At 54.8% G+C, this 16,659-nt stretch overlaps 3 protein-coding genes across 3 annotated transcripts; 1 reads left to right on the top strand and 2 right to left on the bottom strand.

The window, feature by feature from the left end:
• Positions 1-4,489: 4,489 nt before the first annotated feature.
• LAJ45_07077 (uncharacterized protein) lies at positions 4,490-8,893 on the bottom strand (the record flags this gene model as incomplete). The annotated part of the gene is made up of 6 exons (XM_046116636.1): positions 4,490-5,005; positions 5,057-5,307; positions 5,413-7,281; positions 7,338-7,637; positions 7,731-8,739; positions 8,819-8,893. The coding sequence occupies 6 exons, from the start codon at positions 8,891-8,893 to the stop codon at positions 4,490-4,492; spliced, it is 4,020 nt and encodes a 1,339-aa protein (XP_045970038.1).
• A 1,111-nt stretch (positions 8,894-10,004) lies between these two features.
• LAJ45_07078 (uncharacterized protein) lies at positions 10,005-13,462 on the bottom strand (the record flags this gene model as incomplete). The annotated part of the gene is made up of 4 exons (XM_046116637.1): positions 10,005-12,278; positions 12,364-12,858; positions 12,951-13,156; positions 13,396-13,462. The coding sequence occupies 4 exons, from the start codon at positions 13,460-13,462 to the stop codon at positions 10,005-10,007; spliced, it is 3,042 nt and encodes a 1,013-aa protein (XP_045970039.1).
• A 1,200-nt stretch (positions 13,463-14,662) lies between these two features.
• Positions 14,663-15,589, top strand: LAJ45_07079 (uncharacterized protein; the record flags this gene model as incomplete). Its single annotated transcript, XM_046116638.1, has 4 exons — positions 14,663-14,866; positions 14,986-15,296; positions 15,396-15,502; positions 15,561-15,589. 4 exons carry the CDS (start codon positions 14,663-14,665, stop codon positions 15,587-15,589), a joined length of 651 nt encoding a protein of 216 aa, XP_045970040.1.
• Between the last annotated feature and the right edge of the window lie 1,070 nt (positions 15,590-16,659).

The following is a 16,659-nucleotide window of genomic DNA, read 5'->3' on the forward strand; positions in this document are numbered from 1 at the left end:
CAACCGCCGCGATGGATTACTCGATTATAATGCCTTTTTGTCATTAGTTTCTGGCGTCTGAACTACCACTGACCATTCATGTCTTAGGAACTTCGGTAACAGACCTACATCGAGTTGCCACTGTAGTCATTGACATCAGAGCAAAGACACGTGGTTCGGAATATACTATTTTTAGAAGGTACTAGTGGCTTCTGACTCCACTTCTGAGGAGACATCATGCAATATTGCGGGGGTCAGGCACTGACACCGACAACTCCTGATGCTAGAAATGTGTTGACTGGTAAAGCTCCTGAGCTAGGTATCTTTGAATTAAATCAAGATCAAATGAAACTTCAAAACCTCATGACCAACTAGTAGAGGTCTAGAATCACCAGGACTGAATAAAGGACCCCCCAAACCCTCAACGTCTAGATTTCTTGAGACGTATGTCGATGGTAACCGGTTGCCGTAGAGCCGTCTCCCTCTATCTCCCCCTATGCATGGCCTACTCGATCATATGCATGGGCTGCGAATTTGACGTACAGGTACCCTAGGAGTCTTCATGCTTTCTTTCTTTCTGGAAAAATTGAACTAAGAATTAAAGAAAGCCAGATTATACCTTTCTACCCCAAACCTCAACGTTCATAAATGATCATATGTTCGATCCAGAGTATCTTTCCTGGCTATTTGCATACATAGGAGTTAGTTTTGAAATTGAACCTCAGATGCCGAGCATGGGGAGTCGGTAATGCACTCGATGGAGACGCCTAGACGTACTGTCACTGTTTTCAACCTCGAATGGGGTGCTGCCCAGTGGTTTTATATTAGAAATCCTACTTAGTGCAAATTTGATGAACACGACATTTCTAGCGGTGTGAATCACTATGACCTTTATTGCATATTGGCACGTATATTCACCATGACGAAAAGCTCGGCAGATAGTTACGTCACGCGTCTTATTGTCAACTGTGCTAGGGATTCGGGAATCGAGTCTCAACTTTTAAGGCTACGCAAGATAAACGAACAGATAAACGAACGTCCACGCAATGATGCTCCACTGCGGGCCTTGCGGGCCTTGCAGGCCTGATCTCCCCATAGGATAGATATAAAAATTAGCGGGTGGAAGACGGGAAAGAGTCGAGTGTAAGTTAATACAGACACTTTAAAGGCGGTAAGAAGAACGAAAGCTTTGAATCCAAGCTTAATTAAGCCTAGGTGTCGTAGATCTGATGTGCGTGTGAGATCAAACGAGTTGGGAGCTAGAACGTGAGCTTAATGGGCGCATAATTGTGAACTCAGATGGGGAGATCTCGAGTCCAACCGACCGCAGCTCAGGCGGAGATATAGGCCTTAGAATATACCGTGACAACAACAACTAGTAGCTGAGATATAGTTACGAGACCCTGTTTGAACAACAACAAATACGAAAGGATACCTCTGTGGCTGGTGAATGTTAATTGGCAAGAAGGGGTGTACACCATCAGTCAATGCCCGCAACCCGCCGGTCTCGGCGGCTGCGAGTGATGTGCTATGATGCGGTATCCTGGGAGGCTGTGAGAAACTCACTACCAGCTAAAGACTATCAATCAAGATGCCACACGAACTCTTTAGTGGTCTCAGATATTAGTCCTTGAAGTCATTCTAGATCTCTTCGTTGGAACATACGGGTGTTGGTCTAGGGGAAAGGAAACCGCCCGCACAGCCAAGAACGGTCCACAGAGCCAAGTCCTTATTCCGAAGAACCACACAACCGATAAGCTCTAAAGTGAAGAGAACATTGATGAGGACCTAGTATTATTTGTTTGGCAATTTACCCCACCAACTAGAGGCGGTACAGTCCGGTAGCGAGCTGGCGAGGTCTTATCGCGTTGCCACACAGGTAACTTTTTACTAGATCGACACTGATATGCTCATAGGGTTAGGGTTAGGTACTGCTACAACATTTAAAAAAAAGATTACCAAAATATTGTCGGCATCCTTACTATGATTAAATTGACACCTAAAAAGCCGACTTATGAGGGTGGCTGTGCTTGGCTGCTTGAGCATTGGGCTCGAGTCGAGTGAATGTCATTGCATAGGCATAGCTACCACAGGGTAAGGCTCTATTCGGACGGACGTATTATTCAATACCTCACTAATTCGTCTCATCTGACGCTCACATTGACGTTGAAATGCCTTGATCTCGTCGTTTGTCTTGAAAACGCACTCTCGTACGCGCTGCAAAAGGCAACTTTGACGTCTGTACTGTAACCGTCCGCTGAGACGAATTACTACGGTACTGTGGTAAACTCGGTTGCATAGTATCATTTCCTGAGATAAAACCAAGTATTAGCCAAAGACAAAAGTGTTTGGACGGAGTTGAGATATTGTTGGGCAGAGACATGAAGATACAAGACAACGGGAATAAATGCCATTGAAACCATGGTATTTTGTGGTGTATCCATGGTATCAAAACCAATAATTTGGGCCATCCAAATACTCAAATATTGCACTGACTTAAATACCTTCCTACTCGGGTCAAGTACCATGGTATTAACTTCCCTAAACTGTATGCATTGAGCTATCCCAGTTCCTGTCACTTCCAGTTCCCATAGAATTCTTTTATGTAGTTGTTAAGGGAAATAGATGTTTGTTGAGATCCGCTGCCAAGATGCGCTAAATATATACGCCATTCGGTCAGCTTTATGTGCCTGAGGTTTAAGCGGAAAGCCAAATGCTTAGTCATGATTGTGCATTGAGCTTTCAACTGATAAACCTATCCCTTAGGGGCGGTCGGACCAAATCGAAATCGTGACCGAACGATATATAGAAGAAACTCGAAGACAGAACAATCAGGAACTGTGTTTAATTATAAGAGCATAGTTACCATATTTGGCTCGGCCACGATTTTGGTTTGTACCAACCGCCTAAGGGATGGGGGCATAAGGAGAAATTAGGGAATAGCGAAAGTGCGTGATGGAGTTATCTGTGTTTGATAATTGTGATAAATCATCAACTGCACGACAGGTCGCTGATCAATCTGAGCTCGGCCTTTGAGGGTGCTGTCATCGAGAGTGTCTGCCAATTATTTGAATCGAGGAGGATTGACTCGGGTGCGAGTAATACAAGGAAGGACAGATAGCCGATGGACCAGAGGACAGGCCACACTATATATATATATATATACCGTGGCCCTAGCTAGCTACGTTCGACCATGTTCTTGAATCAAAGCACCGAAGAATTTTCATTCATAGTACATGTAGTCACCCATTACGAAATAGTGAATTAAAAAAAAAAAAAAAAAAAAAAAAAACCTCATTACGAAAATGTGGCGTAGCCACGAGTGACATTTCATGACGCACCCGTCACCAGACTACCAGCCCCCCCCCCCCCCCCGGTCACACCGCTTAGCAGAACCCAGACCCTTAACGCCCCCCTTCCCCCTCTCTCGCACCACGTTCACTAGTACTACGGCACCAGGGCGCACCCCGCAGTCTCGCGTGGCTTCGGTAAATTCTTGGCACTGGGGATGGAAATGGTCATTTTGCTGGTTTTCTCGGAACGACCGACCCCCTCCCCCTTCCCCCCGGTGCTTTAATTTTCTACTATGGTAAGCAGAGGCTGGGTAGATGCGGCAGCTCGTGGGGATCCTTAAGGTCGCTTGTTGTATTATACTAGACGGTGACGGTGTCCTTCGTGGTACGTTACCGGCGTGGCAGGGTTAGGTATCATTACGTCCGGGCTACTGAGAATCACGACTACATGTACCTGTAGGCCATGGGAGTAACTACGATATCATAAGTACGTACCGGAAATGTTTCGTTAAACCTAAGCTTAAAGTAGACGCTGAACAGAGCGACCTTAGCTCACACGCAGATTTCCTCTTCTCTAGAGCCTTATCCTTATCTGCAACCAACGCACCCCCCCCCCCCCCCCCCCACCCGCCCTAGCAACCAACCTCGCACGCAACAGGTTCCGGTAGCATAGTAGATCTAGAAATAATGCGCTCGAATCGGCCGGGTAGCTGTAGGAGCCATTGCCAGAAGAGATCCCCCCGGGCATTGCTGCTTAGCAATCTTTTTTTTATTATTTTTATTTTTCGCCGCGCGCGGGAAGGGAAATGTTGAGACGTGGCCATTGATACATGTAGTTAAATATGGTAGAGTGGTAGAGTACCACTCTTGTGTGTTATCTACATGGGCCATGATATGTCAATGATCACGACCGAAAGAAACCACCAAACCACCAAACCAATCACCAACCAAGCCAAACCAAACCACATAACTACCTACCAAATCAATGCAATGGGGCCGACGATCGAACAACTACATGTAAGAAAATAAAAAGAAGAGAAGGAAAGAAGATATGATGCTACACTACACCCGTGAATATGCAAAGTAAGTAAGTAAGCTATGCTACAGTTACAGTCCCCCAGAACCAAAGAACCAAATAAAAAAAAAACCTGCTACCGAAAATAGAAAATACCTACTAACGAAAATACCTAGTCAAGAAAAAAAAGGTCTCTCTACCTCTAAAACGCCCAACTCATATCCGGCTCCTGAAACACCGCCACCGGCGGCCTCACGCCCACAGCCCCACCCCCCACCCCCGCTCCCATGCCCATACCCCCCATGCCCATACCCCCCATGCCCATACCCCCCATGCCCATCCCCCCCATGCCCATCCCCACCCCCCCCACCTCCATATCCACAACCGTCACCGACCCCCTCCTCCTCCCCATCCCCATCCTCCCCCTCTCCCTCTCCCTCTCCCTCTCCCCCCTCAACACACCCACCGTATCCCCCGGCAAAAAGCGCCAATTCCTCACCAGCTCCAGCGCCAACAAATCACACCCCATGCGATCATACAGCCGTGCCGTATGCAGCACAAACTCGCTCTCCGCCGCAGGGCTGATCCGCGCCGCGCCGCGCAGCGTCTGTACCGTCTTTTCGCGGATCTGGTAGTACAGGATGACGAGCGCGGGGTCGTCGGATGTGAACAGCTGCGATGCGGCCGTGGGGCTGGGGAGGAGGGTGTGGAGTGGCATCTGTGCACCGCGTTAGCTCGCTATTATTTTGGCGGGAGGGGGGAGATGTACGAGGAGTGATTGCACGGCGAGGTCCTTCTTGCGCAGCATCCAGAAGGCCCATGATGCGAGCCAGCGGTTTCCCTGCTCTGCGGCGAGCGGGAGGATGCGGTGCTCCAGCAGGGACTGCAGGACGGGTGATGCGTCGCCACCGTAGACGCGGGCGATGGCGATGGCGAGCTGGGGGTCGTCGAGGCGGTCGAGGCAGACGTTGACGGCGTCCTTCAGGCTGTCGGCGAGGAGGAAGAAGGCTGCTGCGTATTCTGCACTCTCTCGCTGTGTTAGCATTTGTATCTTCAAACCACCCCACCACCCCACAATCCCAGGCGTATGTTATATGTAAAGGAGGATATATATGCTATACTAACCAAACCTCCTCTTCCCCAACAACGCATACGCATTCTTCTTCGCCGCCGTCCTCCACCTCTCCAGCCCAAAATCCGCCGCCAACAGCTTCATCGTCCCCACCTGCTCACGGTTCCACCCCGCCATCCGCCACAGCCCCAACAGCACCGCCTTCTTCCTCAGCGCCAAATAATACAGACTACAATGCACCGGGTTGCGCTCATCAGTGCTATTATACGCGTTCCTCGCCACAACCTCCATCTGCCTCTTCACCGCACCCTCATCCCTCAGCCACAAAAAGATCCCACACTCCCTCGCCGCAGCCCACGTCATCCCCCCGCTACGGCCAACAATGTCCGTAAGGATCTCCTGCGAGCTGCTATGAAACGCCCACACCACCTCACGGTACAACATCACCGCGCCCCTCCCCCCGCCCCCGCGCTCCTTCCTGCCGCGCTGCAGCGGCATCAGCGCGCTCTGCTTATAGAAGAGCAGATACCTGGCCGCATTCTCGTCGATGCTGCGCCGGTGCTGCCGCACATGCCCCACGCACTCGATGATGCCCGCCAGCATGATCTGCTCGCTCCCCGTCAGCGCCGGAATCGCAATCTTGACCAGCAGCGCGCACAGCGACGCCGCGAGGGACTCGTCGAAGCTGCTAAACTCCTCTTCGGCGAGGTAGTCGAAGAAGCTGCCTGCCGCCGCCTTACCACTCCCACCCCCGCCCCCGCCGCCGGTGTCGTCGTCGGGGACGAGGAAGCGCTCGATCGGGATCTCGAGGAGGTTGTCCAGCGGGATCTCCTCGTGCCATGTGCGCAGCGCTTTGTGCAGCGCCACCAGTATCTCTTCGACCAGAGCGCTCTTGCCCGCCAGGATACACTGCTGCAGGAACTGCGGATGGTACACAGGCACCGGCCCATTCAGGACGCTCACAATCTCAAACACGTCGTCGAGGCGTCCCTTATGGTGCGCCGCCAGCCCCAGCTCCGCACCGCCGCCGTCGGTGTCGGTGATGGTGGTGGTCTGCTCCCCAGCCGGCAGCTTGCGCGAGTACACAAAGAGCTGATTCCCCGCGCCGACGACGAGGCCGCCGTTCGCGAGCCAGAGCGAGTCGCCGATAGGGTGCGGGGTGAGATTGCGTGTTCTGATCTCGCGGAAGACGGCCCATGAGGGGCCGTGCGAGAGGTAGTCGTAGCGCAGCTGGCAGAGCAGCAGGACGCGGTGCGGGAAGCCGACGGCGAGGATGCTCTGCGAGTCGGGCGTGCTGGTCCAGTCGAGGTCGCGGATCACGTCGGCGGTCGGGAAGGCCTGCGTGTGCTCCAGCAGCGCCGCGCGCGAGTCCCAGATTGTCAGCGTGCTGCGCGAGGCGTTGACGAGTGCGATCTTGCGGATGGAGTTGCCCTTGGCGAGTGCGGGGTTTGGGATGCCGGTGGGGACGGTGCTGGTGGGGAGCCAGTGGAGGGTGGGCGGTGTGGCGGTGGGCGCGAGCTTTGCGGTGAAGGACTTGAGCAACCCGGAGGCATTGACGGTGGTGGCGACTTCGCGGGAGAAGGTGTCGAGGGTGCTGGACGGGGAGATGGTGGCGTTCCAACCGACGGGGTCCACTGGGAGGATCATGAGCAGGTCCTCGTCGTGGTCCAGCTCAAAGGTTGTGAATTCACGCAGGCTCGGCGGTGAGGTCGTCGTGCTGATCTCCCAGGCTATACCTTTCATCTCTGAGGTCAGGCCCACCACATGGAGCTTCTCACGGGTGTCTTTTGCCTCTGGCAGGAGCAGCAGACAGAGCATCTTCCCCTTTGAGCTGTACGGGAGACGCGATATCTCCTTTGCGTGCTGCCGTCTCGTGTTCCAGAGGACCACACATTCATGGTGCATCGTCATTACCAGTTTTCCTGCCAAATCGATCATTGGTCAGCCCCCCACACCAAACACAGAGGCAGAAACAAACCGTCATCCAACACCACCGCTCTATGCACATGCATATCCGGCTTCAGCGAGCTCTGCCTGTTGAGCGTGAAATAGTCGCCCCGGGGCTGCGTCCACACGATGTGCTCGTTGTCGCTCGTGAGCGTGATCATGGCCTTTCCGTCGGCCGTGCGCACCAGCGTCTCGATGGGCGTCGAGTGGCCCGAGAGCACGCCCAGCAGTTCCATCCTCTTCCCGCGCGGCGAGAGGTCGAGCAGTCGGTCGATCCGAGCCTCAAACCAGCAGAGTCGCCCGTCAAAGACGTGCGCGAGCACGTTCAGGCCTACAACACACACACATATACACCTATAAGCCCAACTGCGCGCTGCTGACCTACGGATGCTATAAAAAAAAAGCGGGCACAGCGATCATTTACCTTTCCCGCCAGCCCACGCCTGGAAACACACAAACGGCCCTTCCCCCCCCTCCGCGCCCTGCAGAAACGGCTCCAGCCCCGACCCCTCGGCGCCCTCCAGGATGCTAAACACATTCGTCGTCTTCCTCGTCCTACAGCCCACATTCTCCACCCCCCACGCCGACATCCCCCCCTTCTCATCAAACGCCAGCACCACCTCTGGCCCGCGCCTCGCAACCTCAATGAGCCTCTGCAGCACCTCCATATCCTTCTCCTTCTCGCCCGCGCACGCCACCGCCGTCTCCGCCGCAACCGCAACCAACCCGCTATCCAGCACCAGCGCGAACCGCGCCCCCGCCCCCACACCGCCAAACGTCAGGTCCACCACCCCCCACAGCTGCAGCACCCCCACATCGTGCGGCCACACGGGCGCCCACACGCGCAGCACCCCGTCCACGCCCACCGTGTACAGCACGTTCTCGTCCGCTGCGCCGCCGCCGCGCGCGCACCGGCGCCAGTGCAGCGCGCTGACGGTCCGCGGGTGCGGGAGGTATGTGTAGTCGAACTGGAGGGACTCGCTGCCAATGCTGACGCGGCGCCAGACCTTGACGAGGCGGTCGGCGGCGCCGATGGAGGCGGCGAGGGTGCCGTCTGGGGAGAGGGTGGCGGTGTGGCAGGGGTTTGCGAGCGGGCGGCGCCAGAGCGGGGTGCTGGTGGGGATGGTGCTGGTGGTGGACCAGAGGGAGAGGGAGTGTGAGCCAATGAGGAGCTCAGCGGTCGGTGACCAGGAGAGGGATGTGATTGCGCCGTCGGGGGGCGGGAGCGTGATTGTAGTGTGGAGGAACCAGGTGAGGAGGCCTTCGCCGCGGTTGTCGGGGTGGTAGATGTGGGCTGTGTTTGTGGAGGAGACGGCGATGGCGCCGGTGGTGGGGTCGAGGGTTACGGCGGTGAGGGGGTGGTCGTGGTAGAGTGTTTGTAGAAGAGTAGTGGGCGAGGAGAGGATTATTAGGGCGGTGCCAGAGATGTAGGCCTGGATATATTGGGGGTGTGGTTAGCAGCACGGGGGATGGGGATGGAGGAGAGGGATGGAGAAGAGGGAGAGAGCTCACGATTAGGCGGTTTCGCGACCATTCGGCGGTGGTGATGGCGTGGGGGGTTGAGGCGGGCCGGCCGGGTTGGAGCATTGCGTGTGTTGTGAAAGAGAAGGGGAAGAAGAAGAGGAGAGAGAGGAGAGAAAGGAGGAGAGAGGGGGAGAGAGAGAAGGAGAGAGAGAGAGAGAAGAGGAAGGAGTGGATGGAGATGGCAGATGGCAGATGGCGGAATGGAGAGGGAGAGGTGAGAGGTGAGAGAGGTGAGAGGTGAGAGAGGCGAGAGAGGGAGAGAGGTGAGTGAAGGATGAGATGAAGATGGACGAGTTGTGTCTGTCTGTCTGTCTGTCTGTTCTGTCTCTGTCGTGATGCGAACAAATGCCGCATGACGAAGTTGCTGCAGCTCTCAACAGCTAACTCTTCTCTCTCTCTCTCTATTCTTCCACACAGCACACAGCAATCTCCTCCTCTTCCCTCACTCTTCCCTCACTCATCAATTCCCCACAATCCATCCAATGACCGAGCTATTAATAGCAGTTGTTCCGGAGGCCAGCTAACGCGGTAACAGCACCCGGAGAAACGTTATTCCGTACCACAGCCTCTCACTCGGCTACGGGAAATCACTCTCACTGACATCAGATAGACACATGTTTTTAGTTGTTTTCGCGATACAAATACTTGCAACACTCGCTGTGATATAGCGATACCCCCCCCCCAATTCTTTTCTTGAACACTAGAGTACATGTATGAGAGTATCCCTCCCGTTAAGCTTGGGGAGCCAAAAATACATAACACAACAGGTAACACGCGTGTAGTTACCGGGTCAAAGTAGAAAAAAAAACCAGAAATTCCAAAACTGGTGCATAGTGAATAGGTAGGTATAGGGAGACAATAAAAAAGAGAGAGAAAAGAGAGAGAAAGGGAGGCAAGAGAAAGGGCCTAGGGAGGTAACATTTGAAACAGACTAAAAAAAGAGAAAAGAAAAAAAAAAGAAGAGCAAAGTAACTCCATTCACCCGCTTTCAAACACAAAAACACAAAACACAAAAGAAACAAAAACACCAAAAGAGAAAGAAAGAAAAGAAAGCGCAAAAAAATCTCATCATGAAAATACACACAACAACAAAACACCAAGACATCTGCCTCTGCCTCTGCCGCTGCTACCATTACCACCACAACCACAACCACCACAAAAACCACCACTACTCCTACTCAAACTCCTCACTCATCGCCGGCATACCCATAAACCCCCCCCCTCCTCCTGCCCCTCCCCCACCCCCCCCACCTCCACCAACACGCGACCTCCCACTAAACCTCCACAACGGGCTCCCCGGCGTCTCCCCCACCCCCACCCCACCCCTCATCGGCGTTATAAGCAGCCCGCCACCACCGCGCTTCGGCGTCTCCATCGGCGTCACCATCAGCCGGCCCAACCGGCCCCGTCCCCCGCCCCACCCCGCTGGCGTCGCTGCCGGCGTCGTTGTCGTCGTCCCACGGCCACTACCGGTCAGACTCCGTCCTAGCACACTCCGGCCCAACACGCTCCGTCCTAGAACTGATGGCGGCCCACGTATAATACTGCCGCCAAAGATGCTCCGCCCCAGATCCACCTGCTGCACCTGCGGCTGTGATGGCTGTGGTGGTAGCGGCGGGACCCAAGCCGCGCCGAACGCATCGTCGAGGGTATCGTCTAGCCCCCCTCTTCCTCCTCCCCCTCCACCACCTCCCACCCCCTCCTCCCCTTCAGTCCCCTCCTCCCCCTCCTCCACCTCCACCAGCCGCTTCCGCTCCTCCCTCAAATACACCCTCTCCAGCGCCCTATTCCTCCACGCCCTCACGACCCCCTTCACCCACCTTCTCCGCACCCGCTCCGCATTCAGCACCATCAACCGCACGCGAAACGCCTCCGCCATCCACCTCTCCAGCAGCCGCCCCGCCAGCGCCGCGTCCCGGTGCCCCGCCAGCACAACCGCATGCTCGTGCAGCCCCACCAGATGCTGTAGCCGCGCGTGCCAGTGCGCTAGGATATGTGCGGCGAGTGTCTTATCACGGTGGTGCTCGGCCGTGGAGTGGAGCGTCGTAATGTGTGCTGTGCGCTGCCGCCAGTGCACCAGCGCCGTGCTAGCCGTGTCGGCCGTGTGTTCAGCTGCGAAGGAGGCAGCAGCGCTGTGCAGTGTTTGTAGGTGTGCTGCGCGGTCCGCCCATGTGCTGAGCGCCGCAGCCGCAAGGGAGCGCTTCGCGCGGCGAGAAACGGTGTGGAACGCGGCGCGGAGACGGTCGCGGCGGGATTGGCGGAATGCGCGCTTCCATGTTCTGAGAGCGCGGCGGGCGGTGAAGTAGTAGAGTGCGTCGTCTGCCCACTCGTTATACATCCTCACCAAGTCCACCTTGAGCCGCCATCGGACGAGTGCTGTGCTGAGGAGACTGTGCGCGCGGAGCGCGGCGGCGTCTGCTTCTGTGCGGCGGCGGAATGCGATCCGGGAGTGGAGGAAGTCGAGGACGTCGCGGGCGAGGCGGGTGTTGGCTGCTGTCTCGACGGCGGTTGCGGCGGCGGACAGGCGCTGTGTGAGGGTGCGGTGGTGGGTGAGCCAGTGGGAGAGGGCTTGCTGGGCGAGGGTTGTGTTGCGCCATGTTGTGAATTGGCGCTGGCGCGTGTGCAGGATCCATGTTGTGAGCGTGCGGGATTCGAGCGCGTCGAGGGTGCGGGTGGTGAGGAGTTGGCTGCGCAGGCGGAGGCGCCAGGTGCGGAGGGTTTTGGAGAGGAGGGAGGTGCGCGCGTGGGCGGCGGCGGTGAGGGATTGGTGTGTGCGGTGGCGCCAGAGGGCTAAGTGCTCGTGGGCGATGCGGGCGTTGACAGCGGCGGTCATGGTGGCGGTGAGGGGTGCGAATGTGGCCCGCCGCCGCCAGGTGTCGAAGGCGTTCTCGGTCAGCTTCCACTCGCGGTGGTCGGCGGCGATGTCGGCGGCGTCGAGGCAGTGCAGTGTCTTCTCTGACCACAGATTAAACACCGTCTGCAGCGTGTGGCGGCGGTAGAACGCCGCGGCCATGCTGTTCATCTGTATGACCCTCTCCGTCCTCTCCACCCAGCTGTCAAAGCACTGCTCCGCCACCGTCCTATTGTACCTTCGCATTCCCAGTATCCCGCACAGCTGGAAGAACCACGTCCAGTAGGCGCGGTGCACGAGGTTCTCCTGGTAGACGCGCTGGGCCACCAGCGCCATCTGCCGCCGCTGCTTGGTCGCGGCCCGCCATTTGTAGAGCGCGTTCGACAGCTGGAACAGCCGCACCTTGGCCTCGTTCTCAATCACCAGCGCGCGCCAGGCATTGAAATACTTGCGCACGAGGATGCGCTGCCGCACCTCCTGCGTGCGCTGCACGATTGTGGCTGTCTTTTGGATCCAGATGCTCCATGCCTTGGCCACCAGGAGGGTGTTGTACCGCCGCTCGGCGCGCTGCTCGACCACCGCAAACCATTTTTGCTCCTGCAGCATGTTAGAAAGAAAGGTCTCGCGCAATAACAAGGGAATGCTCAATAGCAATCGCAATCGCATTAGGAGTAGAACCCACCACTCTCTTCACTGTCTCTGCATGCCAATGCTTAAAAAAACTCCTCAGCACCGCCTTCATCCGCAGCGCATACAACGCATCCGCCGCATCCTCCGGGACCTTCGGCCGTTGAATCTCCTCCACCTCCTGATCCCCCCCCTCCTCGCCCCCCCTGTCTTCTTCCTCCTCCTCCGCCGCCGCCGCAACCCCCAGTAGCGACCTTGACCGTCTTCTGCCCCTGCTCCTGGCTCTGCGCGCATTCACCTCCTCCCTCCGTGTGCGCGCAGCCAGCTCAGCTGCTACGGTAGCCTCGTGCGTCGGCGAGCTGGCCAGGCCATTGAACGACCTGCGCGCAGTATGGCGGTGGTGGTGGTACTCGTCGGCCGACGAGACGTCGGTGTTCCCGTGGCTGGAGCGGTCGCGGCGGCGGCGCGCGGTGTCGTAGCGCTGCCGTGTAAACTCTGCTGTCGCCGCCGCCGACGGCGTTTCCAGGAAGCGGCCGTCGATGCCTTGCCTCTGCGCGGGGGTTAGCTAGGTAGTTAGGTTGGGTGGAGGAGGAGGGGAGGGTAGGGGAGGAAGAAGAGGGGGGGGGGGGGAGGGGGGCTAACAGAGAGAAGGTCAAGAAAGCGGTCGTAGATGTTCTTGCCAGGGACGGACTGCAGCTGCAGGATGAAGCGGAAGTAGACGCTGTCGAAGGCGGGGTTGATGCGGCGGGCGGCGAGCACGACATCGTAGGCTCTGTAGACGGCGCGGAAGGAGTTCTTACCCGGGAAGACGGTCGCGAGGGAGATGATTTCGTGCAGGATCTGGAGGTCTGTGTTGTAGGGTCATCATTAGGTGGGGGGACGAAATTTTAGCGGTTTGGTTTTTTCTTTCTTTGCTTGGATGTGTGGATGAATGGATGGATGGAGCAAAGAGAGAAGAGAGAAGAGAGAGAAGAGAAAGGAGAAAAGAAAAAGGGGAATTGGGAACGGGAACGGGCCCTTTGTGGGGGGAGAGGAGGGGGGGAAAAACAAGGCTGAAAGAATTGATATAAATATATATATGACATACCTGCGGGGCTGTAGTGATATCTCGGATGTGCTGCGCCGATATCGTCGCCTTGTTCTGGGGGTTGCATGGACGACCACTCAGCACCAACACTTGCATGAGGTTCGCTCGCTGTGTATAATGTGTTTGTATGTGTGTATGTGTATGATGATGTAGTTTGTAGGTATGTATTGTATGTAGGTATTGTATTGTATGAATTGGATGGATTGATGTGGGTGGGTAATACAATCAACTGGCTGGCTAGTAGTAGTATGCACGGCGGCGGCGCTGCTGCTGAGAACAATGGCAATTACATGTACCTATGGCAGGTGACATGCCTATGATACTCTTATTGGGTGGGGGTCTCTTTCTCTTTCTCTCTCTCTCTTTTCTCTCTGGCGGTGGTGCGGTGGTGGTGGTGGTGGTGGTGTGTGTGGATGGATGTGTGGATGGATGGATGGTGTTTGCGCTGCCTATCGCGAACAGGGATCGGTTTCGTGTTCTTTGTTGTTGTTGTCGCTCGCTTGCTGGATCTGTTGCTATGCAGCTTGGTTACTGTTACCGGCCGGCCGCACTAGCCCTAACGAGAGCCCTAATTGGCGGTTAGGGCTCGCGCGAGCTCGTCGACGTGAGGAATGCACACGGCATTCCTGGGTGTGGTGAGGGGTGTGGGTGGGTGTGGTGGGTGTAGAGTACAGTGTGCCGGCGGGTGCTTTTGCCTATATCGCCCTTCTGAGCAGACAATTTGTGGGGTTGGCATGGCCGAGTGACTGCACATGAAGCAGGGTTGTATTTCTTACTAGAGACCAGTGGTAACTTCGATACACGCCTGGTTCGGTATGGGGGAAGAACATAGGATTGACTGACTATAGACTTTGAAGCTCTGATTTCTTGATGGCATTATTTGTGAGAAGGGAGTGTTGGTTTCACAAAGCCTTCCTTCCTGTACGTACTCGCAGTGCCATATCTATCCCCGTCCCAAGTAGTTGTACTTTTCCTTCTCCCCATTGCAAGGGGATGACCAGATTTATCTCTCTGAGCAGAACATAGAGCTGTTAGCAGTTCAAAGTAGTCTTTACTAGCGGCATCCCCGCGCCCGCCGTGCCCACAATTGCCAGTAGCAGTAAGTATTACTGATAACAAGTATCCTCCATCCTCCATCCCCAGATCCCCCCCCCAAACCCAACTTAGTACACCCAACACACTATCACTATACTGTCCTTCCATTCCTCACGCCAACAAACCAAACCAACAGGCCACGATAACCCGTGCACCCCCCCCCCCCCACCCAATGCCACCAAAAGCCACCATCACCATCACGCCCACAGAAACACTCACCACAATCCTCGCCCTCCTCGCCCTCCTCTTCATCGGCGTCCCGCTCTTCATCCTCCCCGTGACACTCCTCCTCCTGCTGCTCCTCGTCCAGCCGCTGCTCGTGTACTTCCTCATCGACAAGCTCAAGGACCTGGTGTGCCCGCCAAGAGTCATACTAGTATAACTGCTGCTGTTCTATCTATCTACCTACCTACCTACCTAACCAATCAGCCCACTTATCACCGTGCTCGAAAAAAAAGAAGAAAAAAAACAGTTATATTTCTTACCTGCATGCAGCCAATTGATAATACCATGCCGCCAACTAATTACCTCGCTGCCGCCGCCGCCCAGGGGAGGGCCAAGACGAGCAACGAAACGACAAAGCTCCTAAACGCAACCAGAATCCAGAAAAAGTGGAAGGGCAAGGCCCGTGCAAGAGATCTGGAGGCCCAGACGCCAATTGAGCAGCTTGACGGGCCGCCGAACAGCCGTCAGAAAGCCGCCGCTGCAGAGAAAAAAGATGTAGCAGATCAGTTGTCTAGAAAGGTGCTACCAGCGAGCTCAGAGTCTGGGCCATCAGAAGTATTGCCGAGGGAGAGCCCCATTAGGTATTTATTTATTTCTGCTCCTTAGTTGTGTCTTTGATGTAGAGTGGAAGTACTGGTCTGAGACTTGGTGCGTGTGTGTGTGTGGCTTGGGTTGTATAGGTATTACCAGAACTCGATCGTGGACGACTGGCCGACCAGCTGCACGATGGTGACAGCGGTTCTGACGGTTGGTGCGATGACGCTGCTGCTCATTGTCTTCTTTGGAAGTATGTATCCTCTCATTGAAATCGTCGTAAGATTGCTAATAATCAGCCGTGGTATCAGATCTCGAAATAAGGCGTCCAAACAACTAGCTCTGCGTATACCCAGATTTCATCAGTAACGGCGTTTTAAAAGAAAGAAAGAGAAGAAAAAAAAGGGAGAAGAGGTATCAAAGGATCGAAGAAAAGTATTATTACTCTGGTATAAAGGTTTTACGGACATGGCATCGATGTGTGAATGGGTAAGGAAGGCAAAGAATGAAAGGAAAGGAAAGGAAAGGAGGAAAACAACGACTGTATATACGCCTTGCATGAAAAGAGAAAGAGATGGCTACAGTACATGAGAAATGACAGGAGTTGAAGGTCGTCAAAGTTGCTCTTTTTATTTGGAATATTCGTGCTGCGTGAAGAACATTTGTGAATGAGCTAGCGGAGAGGAGACATATTGCGCATTCACCTCTCTAGCTGGCAGCACAGCGTTTTCTAAAGTCGTTTTGAGGAGATTTTGGTGGCTGCTACGGAGGAGGGGGGGAGGAAAGTTATGTGGTACTTATTCTGTTCTCTGTTGTAGCTGAGACATCGGTGTTGCACTTAATAGCTAGGCTATTGCCTTATTATTAAACCCTATGTTGCTGCCTGCCTGCTGGTACGGTAGATCGATGTTACATTGAGATTTACTTCACTGTCTTGGCCTCTCCTCTCGAGGAAAATAAAACAAGAGGGTTTAAAACTGGGAGATTACACGGCGGAATAAGAATAACTCGATCGACTATCAGCTGGAGAAGAACCATCTATATCTTGTTTGATAGAAAAATGATATATCACGATAGCACGGCGCACGACGACGGTAGAGATGCTTCTTTCTTGTTTTCTCCGCTAGACCCTTTGAGACACGCAAGTGGGAGAATGGAGGCTAATATCGAGTGAGTGGCTGTGAGCCAAGCCGTGGACTTGACATTGTTTGTCATAGTTCATGAAACGGGGGGTGTTTAATTGGCTGTTGCGGTGTTTCTGGATTATACTCACTGGATCTCTACGGGTGAACTGGGAGGCTTGGATGGGTTTGGAGTGTGTGCTTTGGGATTGGAATTGGAATTGGGGGTAGATAACTCTAGATCTTGTGTAGCGAGTTGGGGGTTAATATTAACTGTGTTTAGGATGAC

This window comes from Morchella importuna, assembly GCF_003444635.1.
Source record: "Morchella importuna strain M04M26 chromosome Unknown Morimp01GS022, whole genome shotgun sequence".
NCBI classification, from domain to species: domain Eukaryota; kingdom Fungi; phylum Ascomycota; class Pezizomycetes; order Pezizales; family Morchellaceae; genus Morchella; species Morchella importuna.